At 49.7% G+C, this 20326-nt stretch overlaps 1 protein-coding gene, 2 long non-coding RNA genes and 6 other non-coding genes across 9 annotated transcripts; 6 read left to right on the forward strand and 3 right to left on the reverse strand.

Annotated features, from left to right (window-relative positions):
* Positions 1 to 2387: 2387 nt before the first annotated feature.
* Positions 2388 to 10108, forward strand: MRPL58 (mitochondrial ribosomal protein L58). The gene is made up of 6 exons (XM_003997137.5): positions 2388 to 2703; positions 5698 to 5734; positions 8556 to 8615; positions 9170 to 9252; positions 9346 to 9515; positions 9774 to 10108. The coding sequence occupies exons 1-6, from the start codon at positions 2518 to 2520 to the stop codon at positions 9856 to 9858; spliced, it is 621 nt and encodes a 206-aa protein (XP_003997186.1). The 5' UTR covers positions 2388 to 2517; the 3' UTR covers positions 9859 to 10108.
* Positions 6161 to 9306, reverse strand: LOC123381931. The gene is made up of 3 exons (XR_006589545.1): positions 9019 to 9306; positions 7226 to 7434; positions 6161 to 6474 (listed from the first exon to the last, which is right to left on the reverse strand). It is a non-coding gene; the product is annotated as an uncharacterized LOC123381931 (long non-coding RNA).
* A 1527-nt stretch (positions 10109 to 11635) lies between the features above and the next one.
* LOC111557921 lies at positions 11636 to 11749 on the forward strand. The gene has a single exon (XR_002738330.1). It is a non-coding gene; the product is annotated as a U11 spliceosomal RNA (small nuclear RNA).
* A 2122-nt stretch (positions 11750 to 13871) lies between these two features.
* Positions 13872 to 18349, forward strand: LOC109494460. The gene is made up of 2 exons (XR_002149364.3): positions 13872 to 15196; positions 17450 to 18349. It is a non-coding gene; the product is annotated as an uncharacterized LOC109494460 (long non-coding RNA).
* On the forward strand, positions 14855 to 14927 carry TRNAR-CCU. Its single transcript has one exon. It is a non-coding gene; the product is annotated as a tRNA-Arg (tRNA).
* TRNAR-CCU lies at positions 15340 to 15412 on the reverse strand. Its single transcript has one exon. It is a non-coding gene; the product is annotated as a tRNA-Arg (tRNA).
* Positions 15766 to 15838, reverse strand: TRNAR-UCG. The gene has a single exon. It is a non-coding gene; the product is annotated as a tRNA-Arg (tRNA).
* TRNAR-UCG lies at positions 16069 to 16141 on the forward strand. The gene has a single exon. It is a non-coding gene; the product is annotated as a tRNA-Arg (tRNA).
* TRNAR-CCU lies at positions 16372 to 16444 on the forward strand. The gene has a single exon. It is a non-coding gene; the product is annotated as a tRNA-Arg (tRNA).
* Positions 18350 to 20326: the final 1977 nt, after the last annotated feature.

Below are 20326 nucleotides of genomic sequence, written 5' to 3' on the forward strand. Positions count from 1 at the left end.
TCCAGAAGGGCCTCTATTCTGGATGGTTCGGGACAGCAGCAGGTGAGAGGAGCTTGCCAGCTGCTCTTCTCTCCACCCCAGGGTAGCTTGTCTCTCTCTCCTCTACCCCCCTCCTCTCCCAGAATCCAGGCCACCAGATGGCCTGAGCAGGCTGTGTTTATTTGGGGCCATGGAAACCTACAGCTCCTTTTTTCTATCACTCTGTGTCAGGAACAGGCCTGGAGCCCAGCTTCAGAGCTATCGCCTCGGAACGGTGCTGACTTTATTATTCATAATCCCTGAGCTGTCGACCTGAGTGAGTTCCTGGCTTTGCTCCCTTGAGCAGTTTATTCCAGTCACCATGGAGATGCCTCTGTTCCCTCTGAGGTCTTGGGACTAAGACAGGGAGGGACCCAAGAGATCCCCCTTCCAGCCTACAGCCCAAAAGGTTTATGTCAATTGTCATTCCCTTTCTAGTTTGCTTTCACAAAGCCAGTGCTCAGGAAGGAGTTTATTCCCTCCTAAAGAATATGCCTGTAGCAATGAGGCTGGAGTGGTAAAGCCTGTATTTGATGACAATCTCCTGTTTCAAACCTCCAGCATCCCCTAGGGCATATTTTTCAAGGTAATAGTGCTTTTACTAAAAATAGAACCCTTATTACAAAACAACCACTAGGATTACTAACAATCACTAATCATCTATTGAGCTGTTTTTATTAATCACATTGCCTCTCAATAAAGTAATTTAGGCAACACTTAGCTGCTTCCAAACAGTGCATCCTCTACTTTGGACCTTTCTCAGAGGTGGAATTTGTTTTGAAGTTCATGTCTTAATGATGTGGGAAACAGAGTAAATGGAAAATTAAATTTCTTTACAACTTACAGCCCACTGACAAGTCCTTGAGACAGCAGAGTGACCTTCCTCCAAGAATGGCCAGTTGTCTTAATGTTAATACTTTGCCAGAGGAAAAACAAGTGGTTAACTGATAGAGACCACAGTCAAGCAGGACAGGAGTCTCTATCGGTTGTAATCATCTTGAGGATTTACAAGGAAAAAAGCAATTTTATCAATAGCCAAACTTCCAGAAACCTACAGATTGAATTTCCTGAGACCCTGACATCATCCTTGCCTTCTTAGGATAGAAAATCTTATATAATCAGTCACTCCTCCCAACTCTAGTGCAGCTCTTTCTGCCCACAGGTCCTGTCCCTGTGTTTTCATAAAACCACCCTTTTTTCCACCAAAGACATCTCAAGAATTCTTTCTTGGTCGTCAGCTCCGAACCCCAACACTTCAAACTGCATCATTAAGAACCCTGAAAAAGGGCGCTGCTTAGCCTGTCCTTGGCTGCCTGAAGCTCCAACCCACCTCCCCAGCTTTCCTTTATCTCCTGGCTAGGAGAAACTGTCGCCGTGCCCCACAAAACTACTGTTCCTTCTGTGAAGGGATGTGGGTCCACTTTTAAAAACATTCCTTTCTTGGGGCGTCTGGGTGGCCCAGTCCATGAAGCATCTGACTTTGGCTCAGGTGGTGATCTCGCCCTTCATGGGTTTGAGCCCTGTCTGGCTCCGTGCTGACAGCTCAGCACAGAGACCCTGCTTGGGATTCCTTGTCTCCCTCTCTCCCTGCCCCTCCTCTGCTCACACTCTGTCTCCCTCTCTCTCAAAAATAAACGTCTTAAAAAAAGGGCTGGTTTTTAGGAAAAATAAATAAGTAGCTGGTTTTAAGTGGGAAAAAAACAAAAACAACAACAAAAAACATTTCTTTCTCCACCTGCCTGCTTCTCTTCCCACCTGTTATTTGTCTTGCAAAGACTTCACACACCTGCTCCACAGGGATATGCTTAAAATGACTTGTGAATGAGCCTGAAGTTACTAAAACTCAGCTCTCGCAGAACTCAACTCTCAAAAGCACACTCCCAAAGAATTCATCTGATACATATTTATTGCGGGGGGGGGGGGTGTCTATGATGTACCAGGTTCTGGGTGCTGGGGACCCAGCAGTGAGCCAGAGCCCCCCTGGAACTTATTACAGTCTGGCTGGAGACAGAAGCAATAAACTACAAGTAAGATTGAGTAATGTTTTAAGAAAAAAAGAAAAAGATAAAGTAGAGCAGAGTCAGAGTAAAGGGGAAGGAGACGAGCTAGGTCAGGCAGGGCAGGCCTCAGTGATGGTGTGAAATTTCGAGGGGAGAGCGATCCGGGAGGCCACAGCCCCTGTAAAGAAAGGAAAGAAAAGGTGTTTCTGGGGAACACGGAATCCGGGGTTCTTTTCACCAGGAGGCTCCCTTTAGAGCCTTCTAGCCAACGTCTTCTCCGCCGCTGCAGGACTTCAGCGTTCCAACCAGGTCCCCCTGGAGGCGGCCAAAGGGAAACGTCTAAAAGGTACCCGAGAGAGTGACTCCGGAAGCTCAGCTCGCCGCCTCCCAGCGACCCTGGCGGGCGCTAAAAACCACTCGGAACCAAAGTCCCGAGGGAAGCGCGAGCTGGCGGACCGCGGAAGCAGGCACCCACCGGAAGCAGCCCCGACACCCGAACATGGCGGCGGCCCGGTGTCTATGCTGGGGCCTGAGACGAGCCGGGACCTGGCTGCTCCCGCCGCCCGTGTGCTGCCCCCAGCGGGTTCTGCACAAGCAGGCCGACGGCACAGAGTTCCAGAGTATCTACAGCCTGGACAAGCTCTACCCCGAATCCCGGGGCTCGGACACCGCCTGGAGGGTCCCGGTGAGCGGGGAAGGCCGTACGGAAGGGGCGTTTCCCCTCTGTGGTGACGTTAGGAAGCCTGGGCTCCATTGGCCAGGCTGGAGCAAATTGGAGTGGCTGCTGCTCGTAGGACGTGGCGGGGGCCGCGGGAGGGAGCTGGTTGCCGGAGCGAGTGGGGCTGGGGCGGCAGATTGGGTCCTGGCGCCGGGAGGGCTTGGGGTGTGCGGGCGTCTCGAGAGCACGTTGAGCGTGTTTCTTGCAGGACCACCGGCGTTTCCGAGTTCGATCCCCGGCCTCCAGGCCCAAATGTCCGTAGCTCCTAAGAACCCCAGCGCGCCTCAAGAAAACAGGAAACAGGGCTTCGTTTCTTCAGGATGCATTTGTTGCCAGCCTGCTATGTTCGGGCTCTTTATCAGGCACCAGGGCAGGAGAGATAGGACCCAGTCAGTTCTACTGAATTTCTACGTACAGGACTGAAAAGAAAACATTCATTTATTCGCTCACTCATTCAACAAACTTCAATTGAAAGCATGGTGTGTGCACCATGGAGGCATGGAGATAGAGAGGTGGGGGTGGGGGGAGATCATCTGAATGCTTGTTGGAGCTTATCTTCCAGTGGAGGGTAGCAAGCGATAAATACAATCAGAACTACAGAGTGTGTGCGATGGTTATAAGTTCTTTTGGAGAAAATAAAGCCTGGAAGGAAGGAGTGCTAAGGTAGCGGTCGGGTTGCAGTTTTAAGTAGGATGATCTAAGAAGACCTCTGGGAAGATGACTTTTGCGTAAGGACTCGGATGAAGCAAGGCAGTGAGACTTGTTCAAGGGACGGCAAGCAGGCCAGTGGCTGAGCAGGGAAGTCAAAGCAGATGAATCGAAAGAGGAGAGGGATGGGGTGGAGGGAGGCCCGTTTACAGGGTTAACAGGTCTTTAGCTTTATTCTGAGTGTGATGGGACCTGTCGGAGGGGTTGAGGCAGAGGAACGGAATGATCCAACTTAGTTTTATCAGGATCAGTCTCAGGGCGCCTGCCTTGGTCAGTCAGTGGAACGTGTGATTTGGAGTTGTGAGTTCAAGCCCCACATTGGCTGTCGAGGTTACCTAAAGATAAAATCTTAAAAGGCCAGCAGCAAAGACAAAGATCACTCTTATAGGGACTTACAGAGAGTAGACCGTAGAATGGCAGGAACAGGAAGGCCACTTAAAAGACTGCAGTAACACAGGCAAGAGATGATGATAAGCAGAGAGGAAGCAAAAGACTCTTAGGAATGGGTCAGGTTCAGGTTCTAGTTACGTTCTGAAGAGAAAACCTATAAGATTTGCTAGTGTGTGTGTGGTTTTTTTTAGAATGTAATTTTTTTTAAGTTTATTTATTTTGAGAGCGAAAGCATGAGTGGGGGAGAGACGGGGTGGAGGGGAGGTTGGAGAGAGAATCCCAAGCAGGTTCCGCACTGTCAGCGCAGAGCCTGATGGGGTACTCGAACTCTCGAAACGTGAGATCATGACCTGAACCAGAGTTGGCCACTTAACCAGCTGAGCCACCCAGGAGCCCCTTGCTAATGTATTTTCTATAAGAAGTGAGAATAAGAGAGGAATTGAAGTCCGGGGTGGAAGAATTGAGTTGCCATTAATCGAGATGAGAAAGTCATTTGTTCTTTCGTTCAACAAAAAGCATACTGTATACCTAATGTGTCAGACACTGTTTCAAACGTTGCAGACACAGATAAAACTGATAGGGTCCCCGCTTCATGAAGGTTATGTGCTAGTAGAAGGAGCACACAGTAAAGAAATGGGGAAAACATAGGTGATGAAAAGACCAGGGTGCTGTCAGAGTGCTGGGGAACTATTTCAGATCGTTAGTAAGGGGAGTCCTCTGTGAGGAGGTTTGAGGTTTGAGGCAGCCATGAGGAGACCTCAAATAAAAATTGCCTCTATGGGTCTGGAATTGAAGAAGGTTTTGAGTTTGAGCCAGACAGTTGGGAGTCATGAACACCCATAATATTTTCATCATCGTAGATGCATGAAATGTTCTAGGGAAGGAGTAAGAGAAGAGAAAGGATTCCAGGGGCATGTCAGTGTTGCAAAGAGCAGGGGCGCCTGGATGGCTCAGTCGGCTAAGTGTCCCACTCTTGATTTCGGCTCTGATCATGATCTCACAGTTCATGGGTTCGAGCCCCACATCGGGCTTGGTACTGACCGCACAGTGTGTGCTTGGGATTCTCTCCCTCCTTCTCCTTCTACCCCTCCCCTCCCCTCCCCTCCCCTGCTCGTGCTCTCTTTCTCTCAAAATAAATAAATAAACATGAAAAAAAATTGCAAAGAGCAAATGAAGAAGAGTGGGAAAGTCATTAGGGAGATAAGAAGGAAGCTGGAGGAAGAGGGAGAGCAGCCCTCAAGGAGGGCGGAGCCTGGCCTCCTCAGTGCTGCAGGGAGTGCAGGGGGATGAGGATTTCACTCCCCGATAATTCTAAGATGAAAAGGGATGAAGGCAGCCAGTGGTGGGGACAGATGAGGACACCATGAGTGTTGGTAGCCAGAAGAGCCTCAGAGTGGGTAGTGTCTGCACGGGGCCTGTGGGCCTGGGGCTCAGGTTCAAAGACATCACTACCGAGAACAACACGGGAGAGGGACGGAGGTGAGAAATCCTGGAACGAGTAGTCTCTGACATAGACCCTCAAGGCAGCTGGCTCCCCATGTGAGCCTCCTGTGGCCTAGGGAGAAACAAGGTGGCCCACCAGGTTTGTTGCTCTAGGTTAGTAGAGGGGATTCCTTTTGGAGTCTCCCTGAGGCATGTGTACTGTGGAGCCTGCCCTCCCTCCAAGGAACCAGGCCTCCCATGATGCCCTCTGGAGTCCGAGGAGCCTTTTTCTGTCATCCTGATATGATTTCGCTGGGGACCTGAAAATGGCTGTATTACATTTGCATTGTGGCTTTATATCTTTTCTTTGATTGCCCTGGACCAGTTCAGGAGTCACAGAGCTGGTGATATTTATTTAACACTGTGTACATTACATTACAGGATGATGCAAAGCAAGCCAATAATGACATTCCTCTAGGTAAGTAATTTTGCTTTAAGAACTTTTTTTTTTTTTTTTAACGTTTATTTATTTTTGGGACAGAGAGAGACAGAGCATGAACGGAGGAGGGGCAGAGAGAGAGGGAGACACAGAATCGGAAACAGGCTCCAGGCTCTGAGCCATCAGCCCAGAGCCCGACGCGGGGCTCGAACTCACGGACCGCGAGATCGTGACCTGGCTGAAGTCGGACGCTTAACCGACTGCGCCACCCAGGCGCCCCAGTAATTTTGCTTTATACAAAATCAGTCAGGGGGCGCCTGGGTGGCTCAGTTGGTTAAGCGTCCGACTTCTGCTCAGGTCATGATCTCTCTGTTCGTGAGTTTGAGCCCTGCTTTGGGCTGACAGCTCAGAGCCTGCAGCCTGCTTCAGATTCTGTGTTTCCCTTTCTCTCTGCCCTTCCCCCATTCATGCTCGCTCACTCTCTCTCTCTCTCTCTCTCTCTCTCTCAAGAATAAATAAACATTAAAAAAAAAAATCAGTCATTTCCTCCCACCCTCACACAATCCTTCCAGATCTCTCCAGCCTAACAAAAGTAAAGAAACTGTCTCTGGGTGTGCAAAAGCAGAGCCCTTTAAGCACTTGAGAATACCACAGAAATGATGGCACAGCCACTGTGGAGTGCTGGGCAGTGTGCGAGACGAATCAGAGCTCTTGATGTCCTCGTGACAAGGAACAGTCTTTCCAGTAGATGAGCTGATGGTTCTCCGGAAAAAGTTAAGCTGCAGAAGAATACATACAGTAAGCTACCATTTGTGTCTTACGTTTGTATGTCTGAAACATACATTTCTATGCACATACATAGACCTGAAAGGATGTGCAAGAAATTGGATTCGAGGACTGGCTGGGGGAGTGGAGAAGAAAGGATTTGGTGGCTGGGGAACCCAAGTGGGGACTTCTCCCTGTGAACTGTTTGCATAACTTTAGACTTGTGTACCACCAAACACAAGGTGAGGCCCGACGGACATAGCCTGTGAAGCTGCAAGCCCCTTTTAGGGTCCAGCAGTTTGTGGTGTCCACAGACCGTGTGAGGAGGAGTCGCCACGGGTGCCAGCTCCCCAAGGCCCTTGTTCAAGGTGACACGGAGACAGAGCCTGATCAACTGCAGCACAAAGGAGTGGCCTCCCCATGGCTTAGGAGCCGGTGCCCCGCCGCAGGTAGCATTTTGGTCGCCGGCAGCTGTGCCTTGAGGCGCGCATGTGGCGGGAGGTGGCAAAAGCCTATCTCATCAGAACCGGGGGCAAAGAGACGGTCTCATGACAGCCTCGAGGGAGACAGGGAAGCGAGTGGGAGCCCTCCATGTCTCAGCTCCTCCCCTGCCTCGGGTGCTCTTGAGTTTGGGGGCCTCACGGGCCTTCCTAGAAGACAGACTCGGCCACAGTGCAAACCCTGCCTCGGCGGCCTATGCAGATACAGGCAAGGTTGCCCACACCGTGGTAGAACCGTCCCCCGACAGTACCGCACAGTCCTTACCTCTGCAGAAAAGTGAACTGATTTGACTTTTCAAAAGGAGGAAGTTCTCTTGGAAGCAGTCCCGAGACGGGCCACCGCTGCCCACCAAGGCCCGCTGTCCACCACCACGGTTCCAGGTCTTTGCCACCCGGTCTTCTTACGGCTCACCATCCAGCCTTCCGAAATCTTCCCCCTACCACGCTTCCCTACTTTCCTCAGACACCGTGAGTCTGCTTTTCACGAACCATAAAAATAGAAGGAAGAAAGCCCATTTTACATTTTATAGCAAATCTGAGGCTCAGAGAAGCAGAGGGACTTTGCCAAGATCACAGTCGGCCAGTGGCTGTGCCCGTGTTAGAAGCAAGACTCCCAGCTCCGATTCTAGAATGCTTTCATCCAAGGACACCTGGGTGGCTCAGTCAGTTAAGCATTCGACTTCGGCTCAGGTCATGATCTCATGGCTAGTGGGTCTGAGCCCCGCATTGGGCTCTGTGCTGACTGTGCAGAGCCTGCTTGGGATTCTCTCCCTCTCTCTCTGCCCCTCCCCAACTTGTGCCTTCTCTCTCTCTCTCTCTCTCTCTCTCTCTCTCTCTCTCTCTCTCTCTCTCTCTCTCTCAAAATAAATAAATAAACTTAGAATCATTTCATCCAGCGGGGATGTTTTTAAACACTGACTAACCGGGTCCTGGGCACCAGGAATATACAATGTCTGCCCCCTTGGAGCTTACGGTCTATTGGGATTCCACATCCACCACGTTTCAAAATACAACATTAAACTAAGTTTGTCCCTCAGTTTGAGCTTTTGACAGAGTCTTTGCTTTAAAACAAATAAACAGCAAGAAGCTAGGGCAGCCGGATCTGGGGAAATGTACTGAACCAGAAGCAGACAACCCAGGTCATAACTGTACCTCCTTTGCTGTGTGTGTGACCTTGGAAAGGCACTTGATCTTAGCTTTGAGATCTGTAAATAATCTCTGCCTTTACTGCTTTGAACGTTATGTTTGTTATATAAAAGTCATTGAAAGATGTGCGGGGCACCTGGGTGGCTTAGTCGGTTAAGCATCTGACTTTGGCTCAGGTCATAATCTCACAGTTTATGGGTTCGAGCCCCACATCAGGCTCTGTGCTGACAGCTCGGAGCCTGCTTTGGATTCTGTGTGTCCCTCTCTTTCTGCCCCTCCCTTGCTCACGCTCTGTCTCTGTCTCTCTCAAAAATAAAATAAACATTAAAAAAAAATTTTTTTTAAGAAAGATGTGTAATAGGGATAGTCATACTGTATTGATAATAAATGAACAGTTTGAGCATTTTGCCAGGGGATAATCTTTTTTCGGTGTGTGTTCTGTTTCATAGATCGTTTGACTATATCTTATTGTCGGAGTAGCGGTCCTGGGGGCCAGAATGTTAACAAAGGTACAAGGCACCTTGTTTTTCACTTTGAAACTTGGCCGGGAGATGCACTTGAGTTCTATGCTTACATTCATGTGGAATAAAGGGATTGTTTTAGCAGGAGCTTAAATACCACCAGTTTATAATAATCCTCTTTATTCTTTGAATGTGGTCCGATTCTTAGACTCTCAGCTGTGGGTTGCTAAGACTAGGGTTGGCTTGTGAACCGAAACAAAGGGAAATCACAGTGTGAGCTGGCAGCCAGCTCCGAGAACAGGTTTCTTTCGTTCTCATGGAACCCACTCCCCCTCCCCCTTCTTTTCAGATCCCACTAAATTGTAAGAGAAGCACTGAGCATTTAGTTCCCAGAAGTTAATTTTTGTCCAGAAGCGCCTCGCTATCTTTGCAGGCTCATTCCATCACCAACCTTGTATTCCCAAGTTGACACAGGACCTGTGTCACGGGTCACACCTGGCTGGGTGTCTCACCTCCCCGTTTCAGGATTGTCACCAGCCACTGGGCGCTGAGCCTACTTGAGAGTCTCTGTGACCCGTGCGCTCTGGTCCCTTTATTTACAGTGAATTCCAAGGCTGAAGTCAGGTTCCATTTGGCAACCGCCGAGTGGATTCCCGAGCCTGCGCGGCAGAAGATGGCCATCACGGTAACCACCGGCTCCTTTCTTTTTCCGTCATCCCTCAGTCGTTTTTAAACCTTTTACTCTGTAGAACTCTGGTGTTGCCTTTGTTCTCTGCAGCATAAAAATAAGATCAACAAGTCAGGAGAGTTGATACTCACCTCTGAATGCAGCCGCTATCAGTTCCGAAATCTGGCAGATTGTCTTCAGAAAATTCGAGACATGATTGCTGAGGCCAGCCAGCCAGCTAAGGAGCCGTCCAAAGAAGATGCTGTACTACACAGGATCAGGTACCAGAAAGTGCCCCCGAGCTTCTCTCAGCTGAGTCGTGGGGACAAGGGGCTGCACGGAGAAGACAGGAGGCAGGGGGAGTCCGCGACTTCCCAGCAGAAGGTGGGAAGGCCCCGGGACCGAGAGAAGCCGCTGACCCGAGCGGGGCTGGCCCCTGCTGATCCGGCTGCTTCCTTGCCACCGAGCTGCCAGTTCCTCTCCGCTTTGAAAAGCATTGATTGGGCATCTGGGCCTAACTGCGGTCTTTTTGTTTTCAGGATAGAAAACATGAATCGGGAAAGGCTGAGAAAAAAGAGGATACACTCTGTCATAAAGACAGGCAGGAGGGTAGATATGGACTGAAATCCTCCTCCAGAGCTGACACAGACCCTCTTCAGGACATCCAGGCAGCCGCGAGTTCTAACACCATCAGGAGACCCCTTGTTGTTTGTGGCTGTTAATGCTTGGCTTTAACGTGGGCGCCACCATGAGAATGTTCATTTGGAAGGAGGGTGGCAGGCACTGGTTGCAAAGGTCTTTATAGGCAATCACATGTTGTCAAACCTTAATTATCCACTTAATGCATTAGCTGTAGTAAAGTGCAGTAAACGCAGTGGGCTTCGCCTCTCATTCAGAATGCTTCAGAACAGAATTCGGACCTTTTCTGTATGTTGAAACCTGCCTCACGATGGTTGACCAGCACCGGTCAGCCAGGGGGAAACAGGAGCGAGCTGCGGTATCTGCGCTCAGGGAACACACCTCGGGTTAGGAGGGCTGAGACGGGAGAGGGGGCACCTGAGCTGGGCCTTGAAAAGGGACTAGAATTTTAGTAGAGGTGCGGGAGGGACACGCCAGTTGGCAGGAACCGTATGAATAAGACAAGCCAAAGAAAAGGCTGGGGTGGAGAAGCCGAGGGAGCCATCTGAATGGTGGATTCGTGCCATGGGTTGCGGGAGGTAAGTCTGGAAAGGAGACAGAAGCTCAATGTGGAGACTCGAATTCAAGTTCGAGAGTTTAGATTTTTTTTTAACATTAGGCTCTGCTGGGTTTTGTTTATTTATTTATTTAATTTTGGAAAGAGCATGAGTGGGGGAAGGGGCAGAGAGAGGGGGGGACAGAGGATCCAAAACTGGCTCTGTGCTAACAGCAGACAGCCGGATTCGGGGCTGAAACTCATGAACCATGAGATCGTGACCTGAGCCAAAGTCGGACACTTAGCCAACTGTGCCACCCAGGCACCCCTCTAGAATTTAGATTTTAAGCAATGTAGGTGACCAAGAAATGCTGAGGTTGTTCAGCAGGAAGGAACGCCACGTGTTAGGTTGCTGTCACATGCTGTGGGATTTTAGAGGCAGGAAAAGTGTAAGTCAGACCTGAAAATAGGTTTTTGCCATCCTATGGGTATGGGAAGAACCCAGGCCGGCATGACTAAAGCAGATTACTGTGGTGTGTATGAATTTCTTGGAGTGTTCTCTGTAATTTTGATCTAGTTCACCTGTTCAGCAAATACTGCCCTGTGATGCTCGAAATGCAAGGTAATTAGCTGTAGTGGTATATACAACTTGATGTGAGCAGGGACCTCATCATTCACAGAAGTGTAAAAAAGGGACAGCAGGGGCACCCGGGTGGCTCAGTCGGTTGAGTGTCCGACTTCGGCTCAGGTCATGATCTCACGGTTTGTGGGTTCGAGCCCCACGTCGGGCTCTGTGCTGACACTCAGAGCCTGGAGCCTGCTTCGAATTCTGTGTCTCCCTCTCTGTCTCTGCCCCTCCCCTGCTCACGCTCTGTCTCTGTCTCAAAAATAAACATTAAAAAAAAAATGTTTAAAAAAAAGGGACAACAAGTTATTGATAAATGACTCTTCCAAGAGTCCCCTCAAGAGACTCAGAGCCTAGTTGGGGGTGAAGCTCATATATGCAAGGCAGTGCAACATTCATTGGTCTGTTTGCTAATTCAACAAATACTGAGTGAAAGGCCCTGGGTGAGGTCCCAGGAAACTAGCAATGAACAAAAACAGTCCTTCCTCCAGAGAACTTAAATTCGATCAGATGATAATAAAAGTGGAGAAGAAAACTGGATTTCTGTTACGGTAACACAACCTAAAACGTGAATAACTTAAGATCTAAGCAGGTTCTGGGGAAAAAAGGGCTTCTGTCGTGAAAAGCACACGTAGGGCAGCTACAACATCAAGAGATTTTGGAAGCATAATTTTTTGCTACCTGAGCAGCTGGTGATCATTGTTTCCTGCACACCCCCCACCCAAACAACCAGATAAATTAAGTAGTTTCTGGGAACCAGAGAAGTAACTAGTTCTAGCTTGAGGGTCAGAGAAGATATACTTGAGGCGCTTGAGATAGGAGGGGAGGGGCTGGCTGGCCATTCGAGCAAGACAGGAAGACCTTGTCACCTAAAGGCTCCAGTGGTGTCCAAGCCCTGCCTATGGCTGGGACAGTGAACTACAGTATCCAGGGAATGGGCTCTGAAGCCAGTGCGCACGGGGTCAGCTCCTGCCTTCCACCACCCCCAGCTGTGGTGGGGCCTTGGGCAAACCACTCAGCCTCTCTGAACCTCAGTTTCCGCATCTAGAAACCAGGGGTGATGTTACCCGTGCCCACCTCATAGGATTGTTGTGTAGCTTAAATGAATCAAGCGGTTAATGGCACTGAGCATGTACTTGGGGGATGCTAACCATGATTGACGGTTCAGTTTGGCTGAAACCCAGGCAATGAGGAGCTGTGGGAGCCATGTTGGCCACATGCAGTGGGAGCCGGGTCTAGAAAGGCCTTCAGTGTGACAAACTAGGACACTTAGCCTCCTCCTCTGCAGAGGCTGTCAGAGGAAGATTAACCTGACTGCGAACGGGCGAGGAGAGTGCGGGGAAATGCGTGCAGGCTGGTGGACTGACCCATGGAGGAGTCAGGGACCCATCCTGGAACTGGGGCAGTGGCAACAGGGATGGAGAGAGAGTAGCAGACGCGAAAGGAGTACGGAGACCGAAATCGGGCCGGGTGGGGTGGGAGCAGGTGAGTGACGTGTGTGATGTGCCTCGAGGCGGGCAAGGCACAAGGGAGCGGACTTGGGGGGATGGTGGAGTGAGGATGGTTCTGCCTGTGAGGAGCTGCCTCCGGGAGTGACGGAGTGACGCCCGGGAGAGGGGATGCAGCCAGCGGGGGGCTGGGGGTGAGGTTGCAGCTAGAGTGTGCAGGGCAGAGGACACAAGAAGAGCCTTGGGAATGGGTAGGAGCAGTTGAGGGTGAGCAGAGCGGAATATGGGGACACGCTGGGTTAGATGGTGGCAGCGGGGAAGCCAGAAGAGGCATCCCTGTGGGCTGACCCTGGAGCAAAGCGCTGGACCCATGAGGCCCTCAGAAGACATTAAGGGTACGTGAAAAGACCTGGAAAAGTGTTTGGGACACACAGGAGGGGATAAAGAGGTAGAGAAACAGCAGGCTCGGTAGGGGACGGGGAATAGAGCACAGAAGTAGGACCCATCCTTTAAAAATGCTGAGGGGGCGCCTGGCTGGCTCAGTCGGTTAAGCGTCCGACTCTCAATTTCGGCTCAGGTCACGATCTCTCAGTGGGTTCAAGCCCTGAGTTGGAATTCTCTCACTCCCTCTCTCTCTGCCCCTCCCCTGCGCTCTCTCTCTCACTCAAAATAAATAAATAAACTTAAATGCTGAGGACTGGGACGCCTGGCTGGCTCAGTGAGTAGAGCAGGAGACTCTTGGTCTCAGGTTCGTGCGTTCAAGCCCCATGTAAGACGTGGAATAAAGATATTTTTTTTTTGAAAAGGCTGAGGACAAAAGGGTGAACAAGAATGAAGCGTTCTGCATTCATCCAGCTAGGGGGACCCTTAAGATCTGTACATTTGGCTGCATGTGCACCTCAAGAAACAAATTGGTTCATCTTAAAGGAGAGCACCTCCGGCGGGCCTGGGTGGCTCAGTCCAACGGGTGTTCAACCCTTTGTTGTTGTTGTTGTTTCATTATTTATTTTGAGAGAGACAGAGAAAGTGTGAGCAGGGAAGGGGCAGAGAGAGAGAGAGAGAGAGAGAGAGATTGAGAGAATCCCAAGTAGACTCTGCACAGTGCCCAGAGTCTGACACAGGGCTCGAACTCACAAAACTGTTAGATCATGACCTGAGCCAAAGTTGGAAGCTTAACAGACTGAGCCACCCAGGCGCCCCCCACCTTTTTTCTTGAGGGGGCAGGTGTGCAACTCTCAATTTCATCTCAGGTCATGATCTCGGGGTTAGTGGGTTCAGGCCCCAAGTTGGAATTCTCTCTCTCCCTCTCTCTCTGTCCCTTCCCTGTTCGCTCACTTTCTTTCTCTCTCTCTCTCAAAATGAATAAGTAAACTTAAAGATTGAGGCCTAGGATCCCTGGCTGGCTCAGTGGGTAGAGCATGTGACTCTTGGTCTCAGGTTCATGAGTTCAAGCCCCGTGTAGGGCATGGAGTAAAGGTATTTTTTAAGAGGCTGAGGACAAAAGAATGAACAAGAATGGGGGTCCCTGGGTGGCTCAGTGAGTTAAGCTTCGGACTTCCCGTCAGGTCAAGATCTCATGGTTAGTGGGATCCAGGCCCCAGACCTACCTGCTCAGGATTCACTCTCTCCTGCTCTACGCCCCTTCCCTGCTCATTCTCTCTGTCTCTGTCTCTCCCCCAAAATAAACAAATAAGCTTCAAAACAAAACAACAAGAAAACATGGTTTAAAAGGAGAGCACCCTCAAGGCAGGGGACTGGAGCCAGGTGGGTCAAACTCTTCCTTCTTGCTGATGTTAAGGGGGGAAGGAGATGAGTTTGTGCAGACTTTGCACATGTCGGAGAGAGAAAACCAAAGAAGAACGTGTCCAAATTCCCTGCGCCCTGGACGCGTGGAAATGGGAGAGGCAAGTTCTCCACTCAGCACGACGGGGAATCAAATCTTTCAGAAGTTCATGGATTTTAATAGTGGATTCTAAACCGTGTGTAACGTTTAAAAATGAGCTCATTCTTTATTTGTATTACTTTTTGTACAAGAGTTTTAAAGAAAGAAAATTATAGGCTGAACATTCTATTTGGCTTTATATATGACTTGCTATGTATGATATATATTTATGACCGGACAGATTTGTTCCTCCTGGTTGTGCATTGCCTGGTGATGGTGAAGATCCCGTGTTTAGGTACCGGTATTTGTGATGGACGCTGTTCTGTGCTCGTTCACTTCCCGACACTACATTTTCCTGACATTCCTGAGTTTTTCGTCCGTTCTGCAGAGGGAGACGCGATGGCTGGGACGGCAGGCTCCACGCACCCGGGCGCCGCTGACTCCCAGCCGGTCGCGTCTAGGGGACGGAATGGCGGAGGCCCGAGCCGCAGGCCCCAGTGGCCTAATGGATAAGGCACTGGCCTCCTAAGCCAGGGATTGTGGGTTCGAGTCCCACCTGGGGTAAGGGCCCCTTTTTGGCTCTCTCGGCGCCTCGTGCTTTACGCACCCTGGAATCCACGCCCCCGCGGCACGGACGCATGAAAAAGCCTGGAGAAGACCATCCCGCAACTTTTGTACAGCCCACGGGAGGACGGTATGGAGGCGCATTTGGCTTGGAGGCTTAAAGGGGGTGTAGAGTGTTTCTGAGGAGGGCGAGGGGTTGACGGAGCGCGGCGACGCAGGCCGCACCGACCCTCGGATCCCAGCCCTGGAAAACTGCGTGGCAGGAGAAGGTGAGCCCGGCTCCGGGGAGCTCAGGGCCGAGGCGCGTGGAGCCCCTGGGGACCCGGTTGTCGACGTGGAGGGAGGCCGGGGTGCGCGGAGGCGCACGCGTTCCCGGCGCCAAAAGTTCCCGCGAGGGAGAGGCTGCACAGACCACCCCAGGTGGGACTCGAACCCACAATCCCTGGCTTAGGAGGCCAGTGCCTTATCCATTAGGCCACTGGGGCGCGACAACACGCGACACCCACGTGGTCCGTGGTAACGCGCAGTCGCGCGCCCCCCCCCCTCCACCCCCCCGCGGCGCAACCCGGGGGACCCGAGTAGTCACCAGCCCCCAGCAAAAAAGCTAGAGTCCGAGGCGAGGCGACGGGGCCGTGCTCCGCGGGGACTACCAGGCTCTGGCGGCGCGCAGTTCCACGGAGAGGACCGGGCTTCCCGGAAGGCGCGTGCCGAGCTGCCTCAGGGACCCGGGAGGGGATGAAGAGGGAGACCGAACGAACCCACAAACGAGGCCGAGAGAGGCTGCTATGGCCCGCGCCACCGAAGGACGTGAGCCCTGCCCTTCGGTCCAAAAAGAGGCCGACCACGAAGGGACTCGAACCCTCAATCTTCTGATCCGAAGTCAGACGCCTTATCCGTTAGGCCACGCGGCCGCGACGCCCGGGGCGCCACAGTGCGCGGGCCAGGTGCAGCCCCTTCGGAGGTGGAGGCCCCTGGACGTGGGCAGGAGAGGACCGCGTGCTCCCGACCCCCAAGTGTGCCACAGGTGTGCCGGGGTCGGAGTCGGGTGCGGTCCCTCCCTGCAATTAGCGACATTGGTAGACAGTGATAGTGCAGCTGTAGATTACTAAATAGGTATCCGGCACGGCCAAGTGCGTGAGGGGACCGCGTGGCCTAATGGATAAGGCGTCTGACTTCGGATCAGAAGATTGAGGGTTCGAGTCCCTTCGTGGTCGAAACGTTTTAATCCACCCGTACCGCAACTAAATCCCAGGGCCTACCCTCGTTTTAGACACAGTCGGGCCTCGGTACCCGGTCCTGACCGCAGCCCCCCTCTCCTAGGCTGAGCATGAGGCTTCCCTCCCGATACGAGTTTTGTACCGGAGAGCTTCCGGCCCTGACGTCATTACGCAGCCACACGGCGTCACAGTTCAAGAGGCATGTGATCGGGCGCCGCTTACGTGAAGCCCCAGTGGCCTAATGGATAAGGCACTGGCCTCCTAAGCCAGGGATTGTGGGTTCGAGTCCCATCTGGGGTGGCAAGGTTTACCTGTGCAAGTGCGTTTTCCTGTCATCATGAGTCCGCTGAAAACAAGTATCACGTGGGCACAATTTTCTCTTTGTAATAGCCCTTTTTTTTTTGGAGTGTGTGGATGTCTCGGTTGCACATAATGTGCCTTTTGTTTTGATCAAATCCAACTGCACTTTGAAAGATAAATCCATGTGAGAGCGAACACAGCCCACTTCCTTGTTGCCGCGGTTGGTATCCATATACACCTCGTGAAAGTGCTGCGCAGGCTACAGATCCACGTGCGTGTGAGTCCGTGACAGGAAAGTTACAAGCAGCGCAAAAGGCAACCCCCTGCCCCTCAAACCTCCCGCCGGAGCCGGGGTGTGGGGGCTTGCAGGGTGGGGGTGCTGCCCATTCCCGCGCCCTCAACGCTGTTTGAAACGGGACACCTGCCCACTGCCCGGGCTGGGACGAGGAGGGGTGCGCGGAAGCACAGGCGTGCACGCGCAGTGCACAAGGCGACGACAGTGCAGCCTCTGCTATCAGCCCAGGCCCTCAGGAAAAAGGTGGCACTGGAGTGCTTGAAAAGGGGCTGGCGGAGAGAGGTACGTTTATGATCTCCGCACTTTCCTATGTATATGATCCTTTAGTAAAATGCTTAATTAAAAAAAAAAAAACCCTATTATTGGCCAGATTTTGTCTTTTGTCTTTTTTTTTTTTTTTTTACTTTGGAGCACACAGGGCAGTGGTTGGTCTTTCCAGGTTGACTCTCACATTATGTGCACTTGGAGGATACCATGTCTACTCGTGGGGGGCGGCTGTAGTGTTCATTAGATTTTCCTAACTCTTTACCCCAAAAAGTTTAAAAACCACCGTTCCTTGTACTTTTCCAAAAGAAACAACAAATTTCCAGAAGTACAGAATCTTCCTCTCCTTTCTCCAGGATCATCCAGAATTCTTCATGCCCTCTCTACTCCAAACCAGTCACCAAGTTTTCAGGATGCTTTTTTTTTTTTTTTTTTTTTTTTTTTAGATTTAAGTAATCTGTACACCCAACGTGGGGCGCGAACTCACAACTCCGAGATCAAGAGTTGCACCCTCTACAGACTGAGCCAGCCAAGCACTCCGTGGATGTTACTTTTAAGCTATCTCTGGCTCCCAGGCCCTTCCACGTGGCTGCAACATCATGGCCCTAGACTGTACCGCTGGAGCCACTGCTTTCTCGCTCGGTTTCAGGCTTCACTTCTAAAACCATCCTCAGGACCCTGACTCCATGCAGCTTACATTCCAGTGAGAGAGAAGGCAGCAAACAAGTAAACTGATGAATAGGATGGTTTCAAAATAAAAGGGGTGATGGGGGACACTTGGTTGAGTAACTCAGAGAAGGCCTCCGGGTAGAGAACAGCAAGGGCATCATTGGCAATCCTGTCACCTTCAGGGGACTTCTTTAATGTCTTGGCTGATACACTGTCCACCTCACAGGGTTGTTGTGGGGAGTAAATGAGATGATATTCATGTAAAGTGAGTAGAACGATGCCTGGAGCACAATATGTGCTCTATAAGTCTTGATTGTCACCATTTACTAACAGACTACTTTGCCCCATTATTCAAGGTTTATATGTGATAGGATATTCTCTCAGCTAGATGTGAATCCCTGAAAGCTCAAATTTCATCTTTTCTTTTCCTTCATTCATTATGAATTCATATGAAGATTCTTCTGAATGCCAAGCACAGTGCTAAGCCCTGGGGAATATAGATATGACTAAGGTATAATGCTAGCACTCAACAAAGAATCTTCTAGAATCCTCTAGATCTTTCTAATCCTCTAGGATTGAACATTTCTATGAAATGTTTGCATTATTTTTATCTTCCAACACTCTGTAATCACTTGGTTTTTCATTGGAATTCATGAAAACGAGGAGTTTCTTACCAAGTGCCTGCATTTTTGTCTTGTTTTGTTATTATAACTTATACTTTGGCTATTAATTGTTGATTTTATGTAACATTTGCTCTGGGATCAGTTGTTTCTTTTTTTTTTTAATTTGAAGCTTTCTTTCTTGTCTAAGATTATCGGTTTCCAGTTATTTTGTTTGTATGACATAGAATTTAGTATATAAGCTATTAAGTGAGCCTTTTTATTAGTCTGCTATAGTCTTTGTTTTGCAAATGCCAAAAATAGGTGTGTTAAAATCCTTACAAACGTTATACAAATGTTATGCGTCCAGCAATTTTTAAAACTCTTCTTGCTTTATATATTTTGATGCTTCATATTTTTTTTCAGCACATCAAGGTTCCAATCATTTTTCATGTCTACTGTTCCCTTTAATAATTACATTTGACACATTTCATGTTTTTGTCTTGAATTCTACCTTGCTAGATGGTAATATAAGTCTACATTCTTGCCCATCCTTTAAAAATGTGTATTATGAAAATTTTCAAACATACACAAAACCAGAGAATAGTGCATGAACCACCCTAGAGTTATCAGCCATTAGGATGTTTTCACATTTGCTCCATTAATCCCTTTTTCCCCCTAAAGTGTTGGGGTTTTATTGGTGTTAAAAATCTCTACACCCAACATGGGGCTTGAACTTACAACCCTGAAATGAAGAGTTGGGTGCTCTACCAACCTAAGCCAGCCAGGAGCCCCTTTTCTCTCTTTCATTTATTTTGAGAGAGAGCGCAAGCACACACATGATTGGGGGAGGGGCAGAGGGAGAGAGAGAATCCCAAGCAGGCTTCCCACTGCCAGCACCAGAGCCCCACTTGGGGCTCAAACCCACGAACCCTGAGATCATGACCCAAGCCGGAACCGAGCCAGATGCTTAACCGACTGAGCCACCCAGGAGCCCCTTAAGTATTTTAAAGTAATCCCAGACATCGTAACATTTCACCACAGTAGACATTCACATATTTCAATATTCATCTCTTGATTGGTGCAAATCAGGATCCAAATAAGGTTATATACCACGTTTGGATGTTGGGTAAGCTGTCCTTACCTTACCCACTGACTTGTTGAAAAGCAAAGGTCAAATGTCTCATATTTTAGGTTTATCTTTACTTCTTCATGGTGTCATTTAACTTGTTCTTCTATCCTAGATATTTCCTCTTGGTGCACCTGGGTGGTTCAGTTGGTTGAGCATCTGACTCTTGATTTTGGCTTAGGTCACAATCTCACAGTTCAGTTGGTTCGGTTCGTGGGATCAAGCCTCCTGTTGGGCTCTGCACTGATGGTGCAGAGCCTGCTTGGGATTGCACCAGATATTTCTTCTCAATTGGAAGTTAGTTTCAATGCCTCAATTAAATTCAGGTTCAACGTTTGGGGGGAAAAAGAACTTTCAAATAGTGCTATGTATTTAATACAGATCAGAAGGTATAGAAGATAGCCTTGGCATCAAGAGGTGACAGCCTGATTATGGTCAAGTTCCTCAACTTTTCATGTAATGGTTTCATCCACTGATGAGCTTTGCCTGAATTAACTATTTCATTATGGATTACAGAATAGTCACTTTTCTAATATTCTTTTCCATTTATTAGCTGAAATACGTTGTAAAAAACTTCCTCTCATTGTCTATTAGTTTATCCCAAATACAGTTGTTTAAAAAGGTAGGATAAATGCTTAATTTTTTCCCCTTCAGTGCCAGTTTTTTTTTTTTTTTTTAATGTTTATTTTTGAGAGAGAGAGAGTGCGGGAGCACGGGAGGGGCGGGGGTGGGGGGACAGAGGATCCGAAGCAGGCTCTGTGCTGACAGCAGCCAGCCTGATGCAGGGCTTGAACTCACAAACTGTGAGATCATGACCTGAGCCAAAGTCAGATGCTTGACTGAGCCACCCAGGGACCCCCAGGATGCCAGTTTTTAAATAATGACTTGGAACCTTGATACATCTTTTTTTTTTTAAGGATGGACAG

This window comes from Felis catus, chromosome E1, assembly GCF_018350175.1.
Source record: "Felis catus isolate Fca126 chromosome E1, F.catus_Fca126_mat1.0, whole genome shotgun sequence".
Classification (NCBI taxonomy): Eukaryota; Metazoa; Chordata; class Mammalia; order Carnivora; family Felidae; genus Felis; species Felis catus.

Excerpts from the sequence above, each read along its gene's own strand:
- MRPL58 (XM_003997137.5), top strand. The coding sequence starts at position 2,518 with ATGGCGGCGGCCCGGTGTCTATGCTGGGGCCTGAGACGAGCCGGGACC. Across the intron at positions 8,616-9,169 it reads GGGCCAGAATGTTAACAAAG|TGAATTCCAAGGCTGAAGTC; the intron begins GTACAAGGCACC and ends CTTTATTTACAG. Across the intron at positions 9,253-9,345 it reads GGCAGAAGATGGCCATCACG|CATAAAAATAAGATCAACAA; the intron begins GTAACCACCGGC and ends TGTTCTCTGCAG.